At 48.6% G+C, this 22,165-nt stretch overlaps 1 protein-coding gene across 6 annotated transcripts in view; it reads left to right on the top strand.

Moving 5' to 3' along the window:
* CTIF (cap binding complex dependent translation initiation factor) overlaps window positions 1–22,165 on the top strand; it is a 149,031-nt gene that overhangs the window by 70,463 nt on the left and 56,403 nt on the right. For all 6 annotated transcript variants that reach the window (XM_039566815.1, XM_039566811.1, XM_039566810.1 and 3 more), the window contains one exon: window positions 10,284–10,360. In XM_039566815.1, the coding sequence (XP_039422749.1) occupies window positions 10,284–10,360 (77 nt within the window). The remainder of the gene's footprint in view (window positions 1–10,283; window positions 10,361–22,165) is intronic.

Below are 22,165 nucleotides of genomic sequence, written 5' to 3'. Positions count from 1 at the left end.
GTCTCTGAGAAATGTCCACTGTTGGGCCAAGAGGGGCTGCCACCAGCATGACCATATTCAAGTTGATGCCAAAATTCCCTTTTGCTTTGGTAGTGCAGTGTAGGGATCACAGGGATATGGATCATGCTAAAAAAAAAAAAAAGTTTGTTGAATTATAAACTATTGTTTGCAACCTTATGGTGTTGAAAAACTTCGTTCACTTGGAAGGTGTCCAACGGGAAGTGCCAAGGACTGAGCACTAAGAAAGTTCTCCTAGTGCCTCTGGATCTACCCATGGTGAAAGAAAAGAGGAGCCACCCGTTGTGTGTAAGGCTGTGAAGTTGTCACTTTGTAAATGAGGCGGTTCATCACTGGTGCACTGTCCCAAACCCCAGGAGCTTGCACAATCTTGAAGCTCCTTTAGGCTGGAACTCTGGTCTGCCTAAAAGAACGTGAGTGGAGGCCTGCTTCTGGGGGACTGCACGGATAGACATGGAAAATACAGCTTTTTTTAATAGTAAGAGTGAAATGGAAATATTCTTAGATGCAGCCCTTATCACCTGGGAGCAACATTGAGGTTCAAGCATACCTGGCCAGGGAGGCTGTACCAGCACTGGGGGTAACACAGAAGGGTTCCAGCTTAGAGGTTCCTAAACTCCCTGAGTATTACTGTCTCTGTCCAGCTCTGTGGCTCACACACATGTACGCACAAACACAGGGCTAGCTTCAGTATGAAGTCGGTGGCAAAAGAGGCAGGAAGGTTCTTTGTGTGGGTTCCAACAGGAGCATTTATTGCTTCTACACTGTCAAAGGCTGCAGAGGCAAAGATGAACATGATCCCAAAACTCACAGTTTTATCTGAGGGCAGGGAAAAGGCAGGACCAGGGAACGGGGACCAATGGGCAACTCTAGGGGAATGATGAGGGGTAGAGGCTAACAGCCAACCGGGGAATCCAAACTGGGAGAGATTAACACAACAGAACAAGCATCCTGGGAGATGCCTTTCTGGTCACCCTAACATGAAGTGGTTCTTGTGGTACTAGGGACTTGTCTTACTGAGAACTCTCTTTCCCTTGTAATGTATCTTCACAGGCCACCACACCTGAGGTCCTGTCAGGTCTGTTTATACGTTACCTTAAGAATTTATCCCAGTTCTGCCTGTAGGTCTCCTCCTTGTGACAGCACCCACCATGATGGAATGGTGGGGAGGTGTTGAGGGACCTCCTGCCATCCCACCTCCCTCATCTCAGCTGGAGAGACGTGGTCAAACAGCATACCAAGGTGCACAAATGGGGGTGGCGGGCTTTGAAGAGCACAAGGGACAGGAAAAACCAGACTGGGGAACTTGACAAGTACAGAGGAAATGTATATTTTAAAGAAAAGTGGGACTGAAATGTTTCAGAGGGACTGAAATAGCTCAAATTATAAATATTCCAATAGCAACCTCATAACACTCTTAAGGCCCGGGTAAAGCTGTTCCTCCCTCGCCCCCAAGCTGGTGCAAGCCAAGGAAAATGTAGGACAAGCTTTTCAGAGTAGTGCAGCCCTTTCTCAGGATGAGCTGGGGCTACCTGGACAGACTGCAAACCAAACAGCATGTCTGGTGCCTCCTGGTCGCAAGTGATGTGGGCAGTATTTATTCCCAATATTAGATGAAAAAGACTCCTTTTTCCAGGGAAAAGCAAACTCAGGTCACCAATGCAATTTATTTTAGTGATTCTATTTAAATATTCTGCACTTAAAGACTCCAAGCAATGGTGTGGTTATAGCTATACTTACTGGATAAATGTATTTATTTATGGATGGGATGCTTTACTGCTGACAGTACAGTTTGTTTTTAAGCCTGACCAGGGTAGAGGAAATACATACAAATAAACAATAAACCTAAACAACACTAAAATAACATCAGTTAAGACAATTAGAGTTACTTCCACTTGCAAAGTATTGTTCCCATTTTGCTACAACATGGGAAAAAGCTCCATTTCCTAAGTCAGCTAGTAACTGATTTGGGATTTGCGGATTCTGGTAACAAAAGGGGATTTCTTTTGTCTGTTATTTATACTCTTCCTATGGCTCCGTGTGTCCGTGTCGGCGTGTCTGGAGCACCCTGTCTCAGTGCAGCAGTGTCTCCGGCCTGTCCCCATCTCTGTGCCTTAGCTGGGCCTGATTGGGCTTCTCCTGCTGACCGTCCTGGTTGTGCTGGTGTGAACATGTGTGTTTGCAGAGGCAGTTTCTCCTAGAAGACTTTGTCCTGGTTTTTAAAGTTTTATTATCTCTGAATTACGTATAATTCAGGAGCTCAGGGGCCAAGAGTTAAAAATAGAGCCCGGAAAACGCGCTGTCAGTAATCAGCAGAAGGTGTCAAGTAAGGTTCAGGCCATGTTTTAATTGGGATGCTTTGCCTAATTATTCTAATGCTTTAATTGCATTTGCATCCTTCACCCCACACAGGGAGTTTCATGCTGGGTTGTTCTGCCATTCTCTTGTGTGTTTTGTGCCATCCCAGAGCTGGCTGCCGAGGGTTGAGGTGGGACAGCTTAGCTGCCACCAAGTAGTTCATGCCATTCCCAGCACTGTGTTGCCTCCAGCTGTGTGTCTGCTCTCTGCCAGGAGCCAGTAACAAGCACCAAGGAGATGTGACAGGATAGTAAGTGTCTGAATGATACTTCTTTGGGTCTGGGGCTGCTTGTGTGGAGTCTGTGGTTCATGAGAACACCCATCATTCTGTGAGAAGTGTACACCAGAGAATTCGCACTCAGCAAGTGGGAGTGCAGGAGGTTGTATCTTTGGGGCAACAGGGGAAGGCAGAGCCCTGCAGGGAATACTGCAGGTGCTTTTAATGATAACTAAAGAGTGATGTTTACTGGGACCATCCTGATCACAGTCACAGCAATCGCAGCCTTCTTTTTGGAAGGAGTCTCCTCCAAGGTGCTCATCACTGAGATATGTGCTGCAGCTACACATTCAGCCTTTGCTGGCCATCTGTGATTTATGGTGTACGCCCCAAAGATGCACTTAACCAGGAAATCCTCCAAACTGGGACATCTCCCATGCAATTGCTTAGAATCACAGAAACATAGAACCACCTGAGCTGGAAGGAACCCACAAGTATCATTGAAATCCAGCTCCTGGCCCTGCACAGGACAGGCCTAAGAATCCCACCCTGTGCCTGAGAACATTGTCCAAATGCTCCTGGAGCTCCTCTCTGGGGCATGTTGCACTATGCCATCAGGCCAGCACATCCTACTGTCAAGGTCCCATAGAGCATCTCTTCTCCATGACAGAACTTCTTAGATCAGTCATGGCAAAACCCAGAGAGTTTTGTTCCTTTTCCAGCTCCTGGATGGCTGGAAATTGATTTCTTTGTCAGTCCTTTAGTACAGTTTAGCCCTGACTCCAATGACTGAGGTTGAAGAAGATGTCCTTGGAGGTTGCCAGGACCCACGTGTGCGGTGTTGTGGATGAGGAAGGATGGTAGAGCCACAACCGTCAAGTACTGTTAGGGTTTACTTGCCTTTTATCTTGTGTGGGGAGTATTTTGCAAAACTGTTGCACTTTCTATTCTTTAGATGTTGAGCACCAACCGGTTGCTTATTCAGAAGCAACTCTTATTGTAAGCACCTTACAGGAAAATATGAATAGCTTGCAATTTAAAGGAACAGATTTATCACTTTATGTTTTAACAGAGAGGAAATAATTTCTGTGTGGCTTCCTGACAGTGTTTGGTGTCCTTCCATGGCCTTCGGACCAGGTCAAGGCTTTGGTTTGTGCCTCAGCTCTCTCCTTTCAAGATGTAAAAATTTCCCCTTATGGGTGACAGACCAGAGCCGTGGGAATTCCTGGAAGAGGAAGAGGCAAGTGGCCTCTGGGAGGAGAGCTCTGCTGGAAGTGCCTGCAGGACTTACAGGTGTTCGTGTGTCACTGAATCATGGAATCACAGAATGGTTTGGGTTGGAAGGGACCATAAAGCTCATCTCATTCCAACCCCTGCCATGGACACCTTCCACTGGAATCGCCTCCAGGAGAAATGCCAGCCTTGGGTGGATGGAGGTGATGGGGATGCTGCCAGTGGCACCTCTGCCATGCTTTTCATGTGCAAGGGGCTGGCTGGGGTGGTTGTACTGAATATATTGGCACATTGAACCCCATAGGCACCGTGATTATGGGACTGGCACAATAAAAGTTAAATATATCTGCAGCTCTATGCTGTCCTGGACTTCCCTGCCTTGGACAATCCATCCTATAGGTAGATGAAAGCCTTATTGCAGGGTGTTGCAATTCACTGGGTGGGTTTCTGCTGTTCATTTCTGGAACCACAACATATTTCTGTTTTTACACTCCCTCCAGCCTCAGTATTTCTGTTGTTCCCTTTGCACGGGCAGATGGGTTGTCCTTAGTGATCCCAGCCCCACCTCACCCTTCCCACTCCCCCAGAAAATAAACCCACCCTGAACTTTGTGTGCAATAAAACCCAGCGAAACTCCCAGCTCCTACCTCAGGCCTAATAACCTGTTTGTTCAGTTCAGGCCTTCTGCAACCATTTGTTTAAGATAAGCGAGAGCGGATGTTTCTTGAGGGCACAAAAGGTTCTTGAGATAAAGCTCCAGCAGGACTGATCCCGTGCTGTGGCTGGAGCATTTCCTTCTCTCATCACCTGAGTGTTGGTTTTTTCCATCAGTACAGTGCTTTTCTCAACCTTCTGTTCACACTCAGGGTTTCAGCGTTGCTGTTTCTATTCAGGTGTCTTCACCTGCTTGACGATCACAGGCTGGGGGTGTTTCTGCTGCATGGGGAACATCTGTGAAAGGGGCAGAATATGTTGTTATGAGTGAAGACAGTTGCTTTGTGGGCTGAGGTTTCCCATCTGAAAGTCAGGCTGTAAAACCACAGGGATGAAGCAATGAACCCAAACCCCTAGAGGCCCCTCGAATCTTTGTGAAACACCCATGAGTTCAGCCACCTCAGGCAACAGCTGCACTTGGGAATTGCAGTAGTGGAGGAGGAGGAGGAGGGAGGGTGCAGATTGGTCCCAGATAGAACTATCTCTTTTGTAAGGCTGTTGTCAGATGCCAAAGGAGTTGCCACGATTTGCTGCCTCGGGGTGGTCACAGAAGAACCACTGGGATCAGAAAGCTCTACCTCATTCCTGCTTATCAAATTGTGACTTGGGAGTGTTCATGGAAGAGAGGCTGAACCTGCTCCAGCCCTGAACCCCCCGTGCCCTGGGCTGATCCCCAGCGTGGGCAGCAGGGCAGGGGGATTCTGCCCCTCTGCCCCGCTCAGGGGAGACCCCACCTGCAGAGCTGCCCCAGCCCTGGGGAACAACAGCACAAGGACCTGGAGCTGCTGCAGCCAGTCCAGAGGAGGCCACCGAGATGCTCCAGGGCTGGAGCCCCTCTGCTCTGCAGCCAGCCTGGGACAGCTGCGGGTGTTCAGCTGCACAAGAGAAGGCTCCAGGGAGAGCTCAGAGCCCCTGGCAGGGCCTAAAGGGGCTCCAGGAGAGCTGCAGAGGGACTGGGGCCAAGGCATGGAGGGACGGGACCCAGGGAATGGCTTCCCAGTGCCAGAGGGCAGGGCTGGATGGGATATTGGGCAGGAATTGCTGTCTGTGAGGGTGGGCAGGCCCTGGCACAGGGTGCCCAGAGCAGCTGTGGCTGCCCCATTCCTGGCAGAGGGGTGGAACTAGATGGTCTTTATGGTCCCTTCCAACACAAATCATTCTAAGATTTGTTATCCCCAAATTTGCTGTCCCCAGTTTAACAGGCAAAGCTGGTGCCTTCCTCCAACTTCTTCAGATGATCCTGCTGCAAAGGAGGCATGAGAAAGGTCGTAGCAAAGTCTTTCTTGTAGGAGGGTAGCACTAAACCCAACTATTTCCCTCTTCTGATCCTGCCCCTCTTCCTCGTGTCCCTCCCAAGCCAGTATCCCACAGGCTACTGGGCTGGGGTGTGGGGTGGGTTCAGCAGAGGGATGTTGCTGGGGAGGGGCAGGTATCAGTGGGTGAAGAGGTGGAGGCTCTTGGGTTGCTGCAGAGTGCCAACGAGACCTTGAAAGCTTTTTATTTGTTCTTCCATTAAACTTTGATGTAAATGAGTCTGGGGGGGCAGCTTTTTGGAATCACACAGGCAGGCAGACAGGGATGAAGCTTGGACAGACAGGTAAAGCACAAAAAGAGAGCACGTGGCCTTCAAACCTGCTGCCTGTGACCTCTGTTTGCAGCAATTCCAGTAGATGACAGGTTTCCCTAGCTGGCCATAGAACAGTCACCTGAGCTTGCCAGACATCACCTTCTCCAAGAGTTGTTTTCCCCCAAAAATCTAAAAATGTGTATGCACGTCACAACACAGCTGGTCTCCTGGGGACTGGCCCAGAGGGCAGACCATTCCTGAACAACCCTTCTTTTCCAGAGCTTCTGGCCCTTCTTGTCAGAGCATGTATGTTTATGATTTAAATTGGAACGTATGTGCATTAGAAGTCCCATGGGCGTCTCAGGTTCTGCTCCAAGCTTCCCACCATGCAAACCACAGAGTGTTTAGCATCCAAAACTGAAAATTAGCCCTGTTAGCAATCCTTCCTGTGACCATGGGCTCCTTGTGCTTTGCTTTTCCCACACCCCTCGCTTTCAGAATCAGCAGCACTGAAATGCTGGTTTGTTACCTTCTCCAGCCACCTGTGCATAAATATCAGAATAAAACCTGTGTGGGAAGGAGACCAAACATGATTTTGCTGCCTGCTGAGGAGTTGCAAACCTGCCTATGAAAACCATGAGCAGCTGAGTTTGATGGTGTTTCTGGCCAAAGCAGGAGAAAAACCCATGCCTCTTGTAGACCCACTGCAGAGGGTGGTCTTCTGCCTTCAGAGATGTTTGCCTTTGGCTCTGTTCAGGGATTTGGGCTTCCCAAGGAGCGTCTCTGCTGAAAGACGGAAGAGCTGCCTTTCAGATCCACGTTGTCCTCAGTGAGCTGGCTCTGCTGAAGGCACTTCCACAACTGTCCTGCACGACCTGTGGTGGGCAGCAGCCTCAAGGCAAGAGCTGTGTTATCAAAGCTGTCACCGTGCCCTTGGGATTCTGCCCCCACCCACCCATTACCTTTGGTCTTCTCCAGCCGTTCCGCCCTACTTGCAAGTTGCTGATATTTCCTTTTACATCAGCTCACTGCACAAAAAAAAAAAAAAAAAAAGAGTCAACTTTTCTCCCTTCCAAATTTAGCTTTGTTTAGGCACTAAAATAGACAAGAGTAGGGATCAGTGACTGTTTTTTTCCAAAACATTGTCTCATGACGAGGACTGAGGAAGGGAACTGCTTGGCTGCAGAAGGGAGATGTTTGATTTTCGTAAATGGGGACACAAAGTTCTCCTCTGTTCAGGCACAGACGGTGTCCAGGAGTGCTCCTTGGATTAGGAAGTTACTCCCATGTAATTAATTCATCTCTCATCCCCTTGACATCAGCTGCTGGTGGGTAGAGGTCTGAGGAAGGACAGGGATTCTCTGCAAGGAGGACACGCAGGAATGCACCGCCGTACGTATGGTTTCTAGTTGGAAAGAGCAGAAAGGCAGCTCCTGAGGCTTTAATGAGGGCTTCACTAGAGGAAATTGGTCCTTGAGTGGAGTGGAGATAGTTTCATTTTTACAAGGTAATTGTATTTGCACATGTGTCTGCAATGCAGCTTAAATTCCTAAAAACACCCCAAGCATTAGCCTGCTGTGGTAGTACAACATTTAGAAGCAGTCTCACTAATTATTATACTATTTTTAGTCTTATTTCCTAAACTAGCTCTGCTGATGGGATTGGGCTGTGTGTGTCTCCTCCTTACCTTCCTTTTCTCATTCCGTTCGTTATCTGTTGGCCGATTTCAAGTAGTTTTTCAGAGGAACAGAGATCTCAGAGATATTGAGCTCTTCCTATGCATTCAGTGAAAATAAATAGTTGGGAAAATGAGTGATGAAGAACACTCAAACCACAGCCCTCAGTAATGAAGTTTCAGTATGAGCATGCTGGTCCAATGGAAGGTGTCCCTGCCTGTGGCAGGTGGGTTGGAACTGGATGATCTTTAAGGTTCTTTCCAATCCAAATCATTCTGGCATTCTGTGATTCTAAGCTATTACAGAATCATGGAATTCTAGAATATTCTGAGTTGGAATCCACTCACAAGGATCATCCAGCCCAGCTCCTGGCCCTGCACACACACCCCAAAATCCCACCCTGGGCATCCCTGGCAGCGCTATCCAAACGTTCCTGGAGCTCTGGCAGCCTCGGGGCCGTGCCCATTCCCTGGGGAGCCTGGGCAGTGCCCAGCACCCTCTGGGGGAAGAACCTTTCCCTGATCTCCAACCTAAACCTCCCTGGCACAGCTCCAGCCGTTCCCTGGGTCCTGTCCCTGTCACAGAGAGCAGAGATCAGAGCTGTCCTTTGGGAGGAGCTGCAGACCCCAGTGATGTCTGACCTCAGTCTCCTCAAGGCTAAACAAGCCCAGTGATGTCAGACACTTCTCGTGTGACCCCTCCAGACCCTTCACCATCATTGTAGCTCTCCTTTGGACCTTTTCTAATGGCATTATATTTTGGTTCGGTGAGTTCCTTATGCCTTGAAGTCTGGAGGAGTGAAGCTCTCTGAATGAGAAGACTCCAGCTGCCATGGGAGTGATAGAGTTGCTGCAGCAGCAGTTTCTCCAGGCTTTTTGCAATGGTCAGGATGGATGGTCACAATAAATCCCATCTGTCCTCGACTTGGCAGTGCCTTCTCTGGCCTAAATTCATCATCATCCCCAGCAACCATTCTCCTCCATTACGTCTTCCACAGAGAAACTCAAAATACTGTTATCTCAGTAACTGCTTCTAAAATCAACTGTCATTTCCACAGGCTCTTCACTCAGAGAGCGGCTTTTCTCTGAAGTCAGTGTGTTATGTTGTCATGCCAATGTCACAAAGCTGCTGCTGGATGAGGCACATCCCCACCCAGCCTTTGCCCTTGCCCTTGCCCAGGCTGCTCCCTCATGAACCCTCGCACGTGGTGATTCCCAGCAGTGGCTGGAGCTCCAGGCTGAGATAGATTGCGATGGAAATAAAAGGAGCAACTTTTACAGGGCTTCTCGTACCAGCTGGGGAAGGACAATAATGCATAAATAAAATTCATTATGGTTATGACAGCTCTGTGGTCCCTGGAAAATAAATAATGCTTTGCACTTACGTAGAGCCTTTCATCCAGGAACCTCAGAGCTCTGTGTGAGCATTAACAAAGCCTTGTCATGCCCATAGTAGGATGGTAAATACAGCAGCCCCCTTATCAGATGAACAGACCGCATCAGAGTCGGCACCTTCAATGGGAAGAGGGCGCTGGAAAGGCAGCAGCTGGAGTTACACACAGCTCTTCCACTGCCTTGTCTTGGAATCATAGGATCCTAGATTGGTTTGGGTTGGAAGGGACTTTAATATCGTCTAATTCCATCCGCCTGCCATGGGCAGGGGCACCTTCCACTATCCCAGGTTGCTCCAAGCCCCATCCAACCTGGCCTGGGAGACTCCAGGGGTGGGGCAGCCACGGTTTCTCTGGGCGCCCTGTGCCAGGGCCTCACCACCCTCACAGTAAAGACTTTCTTTTTAATTGCCAGTATAAAATGTCTTCCTAGTATCTCATCTAAATCTGTCCTCTTTCATCTTGTGCTTGGTCACATGATTTACCATCCTTGTCCTCAGTTGTTCCCTGCAGGGTGGATCCCACCTGTCCTTGCTGCAGGGGTGGCACGGGCTGACTCGTTCGTGGTGGGCAGGCTTAGTGGGGTGCTTCTGTTGTGGTTGTTCCCTCCCTGCTGGTGTGAGGGCACAGCCCCAACAGACCTGCCTGTTGGCTCCTGTTGGCTTCCCCCAGTATCCTCAAAACGATGCCAAGCATCCTCCTTTACAGACATTTTTTCACCTTTTTGGAAAAATATGCATAGGAAGCAGCCCAGGGAACTTGGATGGCTTAGGTGCACCAGTGTCATGTGTGAAGTGGGTGAATTCCTTGTCTGTGGTATGTATGGGATTTATACATCTGTGATCCAGTTATTTGCCCTGTGTGGTTCCTCCCCTACAGAAATTGCAGACAACTTCATTCCCTGCTCCTTGCAATGGCCCTGAGACCGTAGAACATGTCTGTGGGTTTTCAGACCTGCTTTTGTAGGGTCTGGGATGTTGTGAGGATGTTTGGGTGGGAACTGTTTCTTTTACCATGCTCACATGCTGAGTGTACAGCTCTACCCCGCTCTGACCCTTTCCATGTTGATGCCTCCTGGAGCTGACGACTACTTTTCCGTCTGCTTTGCAGGGTTACCATCCATTGCCTCATGAAGCTGAAATCGCACACACCAAAAAACTGTTCAGAAGGAGGAGAAACGACCGGAGGTAGGTGAAACCTCTTCAGTGTTTGGGGTTTTTTTTAGTCTTCTTTGTTGCACATCTTCCTCAACTGCCTCATGGTGAATCTTTGGACAGTGCTGCTGTTCAGCAGGGTTAGTGCATAAACTCTTAGTTGAGCACTAACATCCTGAAAATATTTTGGGATGTGTCCTGCATTGCTCCAGGAGTACCTTAAGGACCTTCTCTTCTCCTTGTACTTATTCCTGCATAGCCAGATCCTCCCACTTGTACTCAAAGAGACAGCGGGCAAACTATTGTCTGTAAAAGCTCGAGTCCTTGGGATTTGTTCTCTCTTCTTCTATTGAAAAGCAAAATTTGCTGAGTTTCAAGGTTGCCTGGAAAGTGGGTATGGTTTGGTTAAGAGGGGGTCGCAGCCAGCCTCAGGTGTCTGTGGGAAGGAGGGGATGTGCTGTACAGGCAGCTGAATTCCTGCGGCATTGATTTCAATCCATTGAGTTAATTTAATCGGGTCGATTGGATATTTAATTGTATAAAGTGCATATTCAATTATATGAGGGCATCTAAAGTCCTTGATGGGAATTGTGACCATGGTTAAATGTGAAAAGAAGCGAGCAGTAAGGGAGTTAGTTGTACATGCAGCTTTATTTCTGCTGACTTGTTCTGCTGCAGCTGAGGCAACACACCCAGGGCAATAAAGCAGTTCTAAAACCATGACTTTGAAAGATGACTGAACAGGAGAAGAAGTGGCCAGTGCTTTCTCCTGGAAGAAACTGAAGTCTGTGCCTGAGCTGTCACAGGGGGAAATTTTTGGTGAAGCTTGGCAGACACCTTGGAGTGTGTCCTCAAATCTCCCCATCACTTCTTATCTCATGAACAGCTATGATGTAGTTAACTCTGCATGGTTTGGTTTTCCTAAACTTCACTGAGTGACCAAAAAAACAGCTAAAAAGAGTTTTCTCAGGCAACCTAGAAACATCCTTCTGTGGTCAGGATGGTTTGTCAGCAGCAAACTCCGTTTCCTCTCCTTCTGGGGATTCCCTCCTTTTCAGCTGTACACAATTCAAAAGCCAATATAGTTTCATGATTTGGGGCAGGGGGAAAAAGTCTTATTTCAGCTGGGTTGCAGCCCTGTGATCACCAAAACATGGTTAAAACCAAGCTGAGGTCTGCTGTGTTGCAAGACTGAACTGGGTGAGCTTAATTGGAGTACTGGGCTGGGCTCCTTGGAGGAATCACAGTGGAGGTTGGTGAGTCCTGCTCCCATCTCTGGTCTTCCTCTGCCATGCAAACAGTGCTTGATGCTTTGGAAGAGGAGACCAGGGCCAAGGGGTCTTCTGCCTGAAGCTCCATGCCCAAGGCTGTGATGAACCATGGAGCTGTGTGTTGGTTCTTCCCTCTCATCCAAAAAACCCTGCCTGTTGGAGGGGTGGGAGGGAACATGCCAAATGTGCATTTCTGTTTCTTTTTTCTTTCTGGTCCCTTCAGATAAGCCATCAGCAGACAGAAGCATTCAGCCCCCCAGGGCATCCCTGCCTCCTGCACAGATGGCAAGGAGAGATAGCAAAAGAAACTGCCTTGGGCTGGGGTTGGAAGATCACGGGGTGAGATACAGCCCCAGCCAAGTAGCCCTGGGATAGTGTCCCAGGACAAGAGAAAAAAGCTTTAAAATCCAATTGATCCAGCATCATTCCGGAGGAGACGTGGGGTCACTTCAGCCCTAAGCAGTCTCAAATGAAATAAAATGGAAAGAGCAGAGGATATGCACTTCTGCCCAACTCCTCCACAGTGCTGTCAAAGCTTAGCCAGAAAACCACAGTTTTTTTCAATTTCAAAAAGCTAAGAATCCTGAGTAGAGGGAGCTGGAGTGAAAAAACATATTTTAAAGTATTTAAAAGGAAAAGGCATGGTTCCTGTCCCCTTCCTTCAGCTTGAAACCTCAGCAGACTCTCTCTCCCCATGCCACTTGTGTTGCTGGGGGTTTTCAGGGTCCCTTGTCTCTATGGTGCATTTGGGACTAGGAGGGCAGGTTTAGTCCTTTTAGTGTTGCTTGAGTTGCTCCAAGAGGGCACTTGCTCCTTGGAGGGCTCCTTGCTTCTTAGAATTGATTTCTAGCAGTGAGTTAGCTCTCAGAATGTTTATTTTATGTGGAAAGCATGACAGAAGTAGGGGGAGAAAAGGGCAGGAATAGGGGGGGAAGAAAGGGAATAGGAAAAAAACAACAGATTGTATCAGAACACAGACTACAAAGCTGTTTACACTTTATTGTAGTGCTATTATCTTAATGTCCCAGGCATCATTCTGGGGCAGAAAAGCTCCATTCCGGAGCTGGTGGAGCCACACAGGTGATATAAAAATTCCTCAGGGTGAGATTTTATGTCAGGCAGAACAGTTGGGAGTTACAGGCTTTTTGTTTAAAACCTTATCTGGATACAGAGAGAGTCAAAATTGCAAGAGTGTGGAGGGGACATCAGAGACAGTGAGGTTTGGGAGCGGCCTAGCAGGGCCATTTGGTGGTGCATGGGTTGGGAAAGGGCTGGGAAGCAGCTCTGGATACCTGGACCCAAGGGAAGAAGGTCTGGTTTCCTAGAAAGGTGATTGGTAGCAGCCAAAGATGGGAGTAGGGCTGGCATGCAGTGAATTTGCAAGAAGAGGTTGTCCTGCTAAGTTGGTTAGAGGCCCCAAAGTCCTGGGCACACCTGGGTCTGGTTTTCATGGGGCAGCTTTTCCCCTTCTCCTGGAGCTGGTGAGTCCTGAAGCAGCACCCTGGGCCCTACAAGTAATGCCTGCGCGTGGTATACGGGCTTTCCCTGCCCAGCACTTGCCTCGTCCAAGGCGGACAAATCCCCACTGACCGTGGTGGGCATCTCCTGCCAGGTGCAGGAGTCACCCTCACAAGTGGCCATCCAGCTTGGGTCAAGGTGTCAACCCCCAGTTTGGCCTCTGCTCGATGCCCAGGTCCAGCTGGCCTTGCCTGGCTGTAGGTGACCTTTGGGTTAGCTGGAGCTTTATATAACACACCTACTACAAAAAAAGCTGATAAAGCGCATTGGTACCAAGAAATCTGCCTTTTTTTTTTTTTCCCCAGCTGGTCTTACAAATGGTACTGATTCCCTCCCAGAACGTGTGTGGGCTTCTCTGGCCTCCCTGACAGTGCCATTCAGATGGGGACATGTCTTGGGCTAGCGAAAGCACCTTTTGTTTCACATGCAGAATGACGCTGGTGTCCAGCCCTGCTATAAATAGCACCTGTCTGCTTCCTTCCCGTCACCTTTCCTCGGGAAATGCTGTCCCTGGGTTATGGAGGAGCACAGCTCACCTACCCTGAGGTCTCTGCCACACACCTTGCACTCTCTTAGGGAGAAGCAACCCCAAGGGAGTGACCCATAGATCTCTCCTTGCATATGTGCTATGTTTTTATGTTCCCCAAGTAATTTTTTCTGGTTTTGTGGATACATCATCCTTGGAAATGCTCAAGGCCAAGTTGGATGGGGCTCTGAGTAACCTGGCCTAGTGGAAAGTGTCCCTGCTTCTGGAGCTGAGTGGTCTTCAAGGTCCCTTCCAAGCCAAATCATTCTGGGATCCTATGATTTTTCCATGGATGCATGCTTCATTTGTTGTATAAAATAGGTATGAAGAGCGAATTAGATGTCATTAAAAAAAACTGGGCACATTTTCCATAACAGCAGTCAACATCTGCTGGAGGGTTTGGTTGCACAGGGTGTTGTAAAAGCCTGCAGAAGGCGGTGAGGTCCTTCCTGCAAAGAGCTTATGATCAGAGCAGGAGAGGTATCAACCTCCCCACCTCTCCTGGCAGAAATCCTGCAGGCAGTGTCTTCTCTGTTGGCTTGGAGTCAGGAGGTGGGACTGCCACCTCCTGATGAGACTGGTGGAGGCCATCACTGCTTGCTGGGGTCATGGAAGGGGAGCAGCACAGGCAGATGTTTTCATACCTTGTCCAAAGGCACCAAAGGCCACTTAGTTTGACCTCCCAAAGGCAACCACCTCTAGGGAAGGAGAGAGTTTTCCTGGGTAGTGGCAGGACCTCTCCTGCAAGAAAAAAAAAATTCTGTGGGATATGGGGCACTCCAGACCCATTTCTCAAGTCCTCTCCTCTGACCTTTCCCAACCCAGTACCTCTCTGGTAGAAGAGCGCAAGCTATGCTGGGATGTGATCTCCTTGGGCAGGTGGGCTCTGGGTTTGGCCCCTTGTTTTTCAAAAAGTTCTCAAAATCCCCACCTTTTAAGCATTTCAAGTTGACTTTATGTTGCACAGGGTTCCCCCAGTTCCCATGGCCTCCTGGTGTGATGTGTTTGGGATGGAGAGTCCAGCTGGCCAAATCCTTTGGCCTGGAAATGCCTGGAAGTGCATGCACAGAGGCTTGCCCAGCCTTGTAGGAATGATAAAAACCACTGCCAGTTCAGATAGGATTTACAGGCAATATATGGAGTTGCAATGGGTTAAGGCAGGTGAGGTTGTACCTACTTCTTGGTCTTCTAGTTAGCAGTACTGAAATGGTTCTGTGTCACTTGAGCAACAGCACAGTTTTTCTGAGGACCAGGAAAAGGTTTTTGGGAAAGTCTTAAAAAGTTTGCACCATTGAAATCATGTTGATCCAACATCTTGTTGGATTCAAAAGACAAATCAGGCTGAATACCTTACCAAGAGCAAATCTTGGGTGTGCACAGATGCTGGCTGGTACCTCACGGTGCTTTTGGTGGTCCTTGTCTGTGGGCAAGAAGAGGAGAGGATGGCAGAGAGAACAGCCCCATGTCCTGGAGAGGATGGAGTGAAAGCCTGAGAGTTAATTAATCCTCTCTTTGCAAAAGAGGCCTCTGAATTCCTCTTTTCAGTAGGAAAAGTGGGAATCTCTTGTGCTTCTTCTGTGCAGCTGGTGTGACCAAAGCCATGAGAGGCTGCCCTGCCAGTCCCAGCCAGGATTGTTGGGGATCACAGACAGCCTCTGGTGAAGAACCATCACCATAAGCTGTGACTGAGCTTTGTGTCATCTCCTCCTCCTGTTGGATGAGATTTTAAGAGGAGTGTTTCTGCACCTGGGAAATCCACCCTACATAAATCCCCTGTGTGGGGAGCTGCAGCGGAAGGCTGCATGGATCCTCCTGGCTCATACATGGCAGGAAGGGTTGGGAGCATAGAGTCTCAGGAGCTCTCTCCATCTCCCTTCAGCATGCCCCAAATACTTAAAGCTTTCAAGTACAGAATTACAGAAATGTCCCCAAGTTTTCTCTAGCATTGTCTGAATTTATTTACTTCCTAGCGTTAACTTGGCTTTGCACTTAAATGATCAGGAAAAAACAGCCTGGATTATTTTTTTGTGTGTTTGTGTGTTTTCTGGACTTAATTAGATTCAGAGCTGGGGGAGGCAGAAATATCCTCCTTCCCTGGAGAGCCCCGGGTGGCTGTCAGGGACGGTTTCCTCTTCCTGAAGCAGGAGGGTTGTGTAAGCACCACTGACCCTCCTGCTGACGCCCACGCCGCGCACTGGGTTATCTGGGGTGAGTGCATGGAGTGGGCATCCCTGTCCCCACTCTGCAGCCAGAGCCTGCTCTGCTGAGAAACCTCCTGGGGCTCATCCCAGCCCAGCCATGTGGCCCTGGCCTGGGTCTTTCAAGGAGGTGGTTCTGCCTAGGGACTGCCCAGAGGACGGTCACGGCGGGCTCGGGGCCAGGCAGGGAACGTCCCATATCCGCTGGCGGCTCCACTGAGGAGCGTAGGCAAGCTGTGATATATTTCTTTTCCCATTATATTTAATTTTACAGACCCTCGGGGACACTCAACCACCTACAGTGATTAGTTCGACTGATTAAGCTGCTTTTCCTCTTGTGACAAACTCCTTTTGTGAAGGGTTTTCAATAGCCATGCTGCTCGGGACATTGTTCCTGTACAATTTCCTTTCAAAACACCATAAAGGGCACTCTACCGCTTCACCCTGTCGTAAAACACTACAGGAATCAGCTTGGCCCAGCTTGCTCCTTCAAGGGCAAGATCTCCTCATTCAGGGACAAGATACGAGGTTGAGTGGGAGTTGCAGGACCGTGTGGTGCTGGAGTGAGATGGAGCCATAAGCAAGGGGGATTTAAGATGAGATCAGATGGAAAGCAAAAGTTTTCTGCCTTTTTTTGTTCTTCTGTTTGTTAATAAGACGATCCAGGGTCACCTGGGGAAGTGAAAGATAAATAAACTTGGGAGCACAGAGAAGGAAATGCTGCCTCGCACATGTCAGCTGGTTCAGCCTTGCCTGGCAGAGGCTGGAGGCAGATGCAGATGCTCTCGAGGTACCCGGGGGTAGAAGGTGCAGGGCCAGAAGGGCAGTTTCTGCTGAAGAAACACATTGCTGCGAGCAGCAAGTGGATAAAACTGGCCATTTAATTAAGACTGGAAGTCAGAGGAAGGTCTGACACCAAGGCAGTAACAGGTAGAGGGAACTGCAGGGAGTTGCAGCAGCACAAAGTCGTTCCTCCCTGTGTCTGTAGTTACTGCCATGCCCTCTCACAAGGCTGTTGGGTAGGACCTGTTGTCATTTGCATCTGGTTGGCCCAGCAGCTGCTCTCAGGGTGAGGTGATGATGGAGCAGGGCAGAGATGGTATCGGGAAGGGTCAACCAGGAGCCCTTATGACCTACAGAGCTGTGCTGGCCAGACACCCTGGCATCGCCCTGCCCCACTGCCCTTCCTTCCAGGCGTCAAGCAGAAGGCTCTGCCAGGGGTCACAGCACAGGGACTCCACTCCTCCACAGAGGAGGTTGTTGAGAACAAAGCCTGCACCAGGCTCCCCATTGAAGGAGCAGTCCTCGAATGATCAAAAAGCCACCTCCTGACACCGTATGGACATGCAGCTGGTGTGACTCAGCTGCAGGTGGAGCTCCTGGGCAGCACTGCAACTTCTCGGCAGGAGGGAACTCTTGGAGGTGAGGTCTGGAGGTTCTTTGTCTCTATCAACACCTTTTGCTGCCTTTTACCATGGCTCAGTGAGCAGGACACAGCATGGCAAAGGGCAGTGGCTTTAAACTGCCAGAGGGCAGAATTAGCTTAGGGATTGGGAAGGCACTCTTGTCTGTGAGGGTGGGGAGGCCCTGGCACAGGGTGCCCAGAGAAGCTGTGGCTGCCCCTGGATCCCTGGAAGCGTTCCAGGCCAGGTTGGATGGGGCTTAGAGCCAGCTGGGATAGTGGAAGGTGTCCCTGCCCATGGCAAGGGGGTTGGAACAGGATGAGCTTTAAGGTCCCTTCCAACCAAAGCCATTCTAGGATTCTGTGATATCCCTGTGCCGTAATCTGAGCCCTGGTACTTACAGGGCACACACATGATTCAACAGCTCTGCAGAAGCCATCTGAAGTGCAGCCAAATTTATATCTAGCATCAGTCCTGGGCCAGCTTATCTAAGAGCGAGTCACCTGCCCCAGCACCATCCCCAGAGCTGCAGATGTAGGGTCTTCCCATCATCCGAGTGGTCCATGTGAAACACTGGGAGCAGTGAGGTGGAGCAGTTGGTATTTAGCATCCCCTGGGGAATTTGTTTTGCCTGTCACCCATGTCTCAAGCTGTGGTGGGCTGAGTAGAGGTTTTCCACCCTCTCGTTTCTGGCATTGTGAGCAGCACTGAGGCCTTACGTGCTTGAGGATGTCAGTGGAAGTATGCCCAGCCATGCATCACCCCCGAGGGCAGGTGGTGCGGCTGTGATCCTGCCGGCAGAGCACACCGCAGAAGGGGTGCCATGCTCACAGATCCTTTCCTGGTGCTGGCAGCAGCCAAAAGGATTCTGCATTTTATGCATGTGCAAGGTTAAAGCACTTGTGTGAAAGTCAGAGAGCTCTGTGGGCTCAAGACTAATGGCAAGAGAAAGATAAACTAAAAATGAGTTCAACAGGACGTGGTCCACATGAGCAGGACGTCAGTAGATGCATGTCCATTACAGTTCTCCATATCTGCTCCATCCTCCTTATGTGCCTAGCTAAAGACCGATGCAGAAGGGTTAAAAGATACTCATCTAAGCAGATTTAATCCTTTCCTTTCATTGTTCGGTTTTTATTAATGCCAGGAGGCAGGAGTGAGCCGGGTGTATTTCTCAGCTGCAGGGTTGCCACCTCTCTATTGAGAGTGGCTTTGTCATTGCATAAAAACTCTAAAACACAAGACTTTTTATACCCTTTTTTTCTTCTCAGCCTTGGGGACTGAAGTGACCCCTGTCCTGCAGACTAAATTTAACCCAAATTGCCAAGCCACCAGTAGACTTTATGGCATCAGGAGGCTTTTGCAGGTTGTTTGTCTCTGTCTCTGCCACTGGTTGAAAGACTTTATGTACCACTGGCAAACCATGTCACTGTTATGAAACCTTGATAGAAATGTAATCCTCTGCTGGATAGGCTCAGGGTCTTATGATGTTGCTTCACAGAAAGCAAAATAATTGCTCCACCAAAAAAAATCCAGAACTCCAGCATGTGGCTGTGGTGGAGGCTGTGGTGGAGGTGGTTTTCATCAAAACTCAGTATTTTTTAGATATCTTTTTACTGTGAGGCATCAGGGGCTGGTCTGGAGGTCGGTGAGTTGTTGTCACTGATGGCTCTTCACAAATGTTCCAGGCCAGATTGAACAGGGCTTGGAGCAGCCTGGTCTGCTGGAAGGTATCCCTGCCCACGGCAGGGGTGAAACAATGTGATCTTTGAAGTCCCTTCCAACCCAAACCATTGTGTGATTCTGTAATTTTTGTGAGCATTTTGGAATGGGGCACAGGAGCTTATGGTGGCTGTACAACTGTGGAGAAGGTTAGGAGAACAGCTACTCTTAAGTCCAAGGCTTTGAGGGGATCAAGGCTTTGAATGGGAGACCTCATTTCAGTGCTCACCTTTACCAGAGATGGCTGGACTTCACCTCCGTGATCACAGGTGCTGTTTTAGGTGCCCTGCCTTGTCTGGAACTCCATGCAAGGAGCTGTCGGACACCAGACCTTATGACACCAGCACCAAAAAATGGCTGGAAACCAAATAAGATGCTATAAAGCATCTCCAGTGTCACTGCCGTCTGGATCTCCCTGCATGTGTCCATAACTGCGTTGACCAGATACGAACTAGAGGCCCAACTTCCCATTATGCTCAGAGGGGATGTGTTCAATGAAGTTTGGAGGATGCTTCACCCCTACTTAAGAAAAATTAGCCTGTTCATCTTACAGAGAACAGATTTCCTTGCTTTATTTTGCCTTCCCATGTTGACCAGAACCAAGGAAGTCTGAAAAACAAAGAGAAATGGGAGGAGTTGAGCCAAAACACCTCACACTGGAGAGAGTGTTGGGACAAGGATTTGTTTCTGGCTCTCTTCAGCAAGAGCAGACACTTCAGGCTTGGCATCCCAGTCTCAGCTGGGATTGAGACTTTAATTAGAAGGGCATGTAGTGGTTGGACGAAGAGGAATGAGTTCACACTGCCAGAGGGCAGGGTTAGATGGGATTCCTGTCTGTGAGGGTGGGGAGGCCCTGGCACAGGGTGCCCAGACAAGCTGTGGCTGCCCCTGGATCCCTGGAAGTGTTCCAGGCCAGGTTGGATGGGGCTTGGAGCAACCTGGGACAGTGGAAGGTGTCCCTGCCCATGTCAGGGGGTGGAAAGGGGTGGTCTGTGAGGTCCCTTCCAACCCAAGCCCTAAGTTATATGCTGAAGTAAGTACCTGCACCCTTGTTCTTTTTCTTTCCTCTGTTGAAACCAAATAAAACTCAACACATCAATCACAAAGTATACAGTTAATTAAAAAGTGACAGGTGAAATAGGAGAAAGAGGCAATGGTGACCTTTCCAAGGCCTACCAACCAAACTGGCTTGGTGCTGCTGATGGGCTGGATTCAACACCAGTCACTGGTGTCTCAGCAGCCTGTGTGAGGTGTGTTAGTAGCCTTTTCATGCTCTTATTTCTTCCATGAGCAGGTGTCATCAGAACTGTTGTCATCACAGGTGAACGGGTTTAGCTCTGAGCCCCTTAAAGGCTACAACTCCTAGCTCATTGTTACATCAATTATCAATTTGCATCTTCTTCCAGAACTTTTCTTCTGGTAGAAAGCTGGTGGGTCAATGTACAGTTGATGCATCTGTTATGTCCTAAGATAGAAACAGGCTTATCTGGAGTGGTTATCATGAGGTGCATGGCTGTGGTGCTTTTTGCACATTTCAGGCAAAACAAGCTGATGCAAGCCTTTGGACTTGAGTGGAATTTTGGGAAATTGGTTGATGAGCAGTGCCTAAGCTGTGTTGTCAATGTTCATATGTTCCCTTAGATTTGGTTTTAAATGTAAAGACAAAATAAATATATGTGCTGAGGTGTGTTATGGACATGTGAAGTCATGGGAGCATCAGTAACTGGCCCTAAAGCAGTGCGATTTGTAGTCCTATTTAAACAACTTATTTTAAAGCTATTTTTCTAGCTTGTGTTTGAAGGGCATTATTAATTTGCTTTATGTGAAAATCTGCTCCTCTGCATTCATTATTACCTAATTCTGTGTTACCAGGCATCATCTTCTTTTCTACTGTTTCATTTCTTTTAAAAAATGTCTTTCCCTCTTTTTTACCTTCCTTAATCTTGCACTGTTTAAAGATACACATAACCAAGCTGTCCCAGCATTTTGTCTCACAGGATTTTTTTTCTCAGTGGAACTTTACCAAAAGAAATCTCCACACTTCTTCCCACAAACATCCCACTGGCAAGTCAGGAGGTTGGGATGCATCCTCTTCAGGCCAGGTAGCTCTTGTACTGGGAAGATTAAGAGAATCCCAGCCATCACTCAGGAGTGTGACATGCAGGGTATTTATTTGAAAACTCTTTACAATCGGACGACAGCCCATATTCATGCAGTTTGAGTGCTGTCTTGAATGGGTTGCACTATTTCCAGAGCCAGTCCATTCATGGCCAGCGCTAAGGCTCCTCTCACAAATAAAAATAGTCACAGGAGCGGCTCTCGCCCTGGGTTTGAAGATTGCAAGTTATTTTGGGTGAAGGCGAAGGTGAACGTGTTTTACGGCTGGCATGAGTGTGTCAGTTTTAAGGCTGTGAAATTTTGGAAAAGCCTTAGAAACCCATTCCCAGAGGTCAACAGGACAAAGCTCTCCTGCTGAGCGAGTGAATAGAAATGAGTTCATAATTACGGAGTATAGTAGCTTTTTCACCGCTTTAATTGAGGTTTTTCAGAAAGGAAGAGAACTTAAAACAATACAGAAATGTCTTTTGTTCTTTCAGGGCCATTTGCTGAGGGCTTTGCAGTGAGAGGAGAGGATGTTTATTAAAAACAACAATATCAAGGCGTTATTTTAGGGCCGAAGGGCCGTTCCAAACTGGAACAAAACTAAATGCTTGAGATGGACTGGGTACTCACTGAGAATTAGCACTGAGCTAAGTGATTTGCAGCATATTGCTGAACTTCTGTTGGAACAGAAGAAAGAGAGAGGAAGGGAAGGAATTGAAGAAGTTGAAACACCCCTTTCCTTCTCAGTAGGATTTCCAAATCAAATTAATTAGGTTTAACAGCACATGAGTCTGAACCCTTGAAGCAGCATCTGGAAGTCAGGGGTTTATCCTCATCCTTATGCTCCTGTCTTCTCCATGCCCTCCTGGGAGCTGATGAGGCTTACTGGAGGGGACTGATTTTGGAGGTGCAGAGGGAACATCCCAAACCCAATGAGGATATCACAGCCATCCATGCTGAGCAGGGTGTGGGGGAGTTGAGCCAGCGTAGTGGTGGCTGTGAAAAACTGCCTCTTCTCCAAGAGAAGCAAATGCAGGACCAATAATTTTTTTTCTTTTTAAGGGCAAAAGTGAGCCTGGTGAAGTGCTTGCCTGCAA

Source organism: Corvus cornix, chromosome Z (assembly GCF_000738735.6).
Source record: "Corvus cornix cornix isolate S_Up_H32 chromosome Z, ASM73873v5, whole genome shotgun sequence".
NCBI classification, from domain to species: domain Eukaryota; kingdom Metazoa; phylum Chordata; class Aves; order Passeriformes; family Corvidae; genus Corvus; species Corvus cornix.
This window is presented reverse-complemented; position numbering and strand designations above follow the sequence as displayed.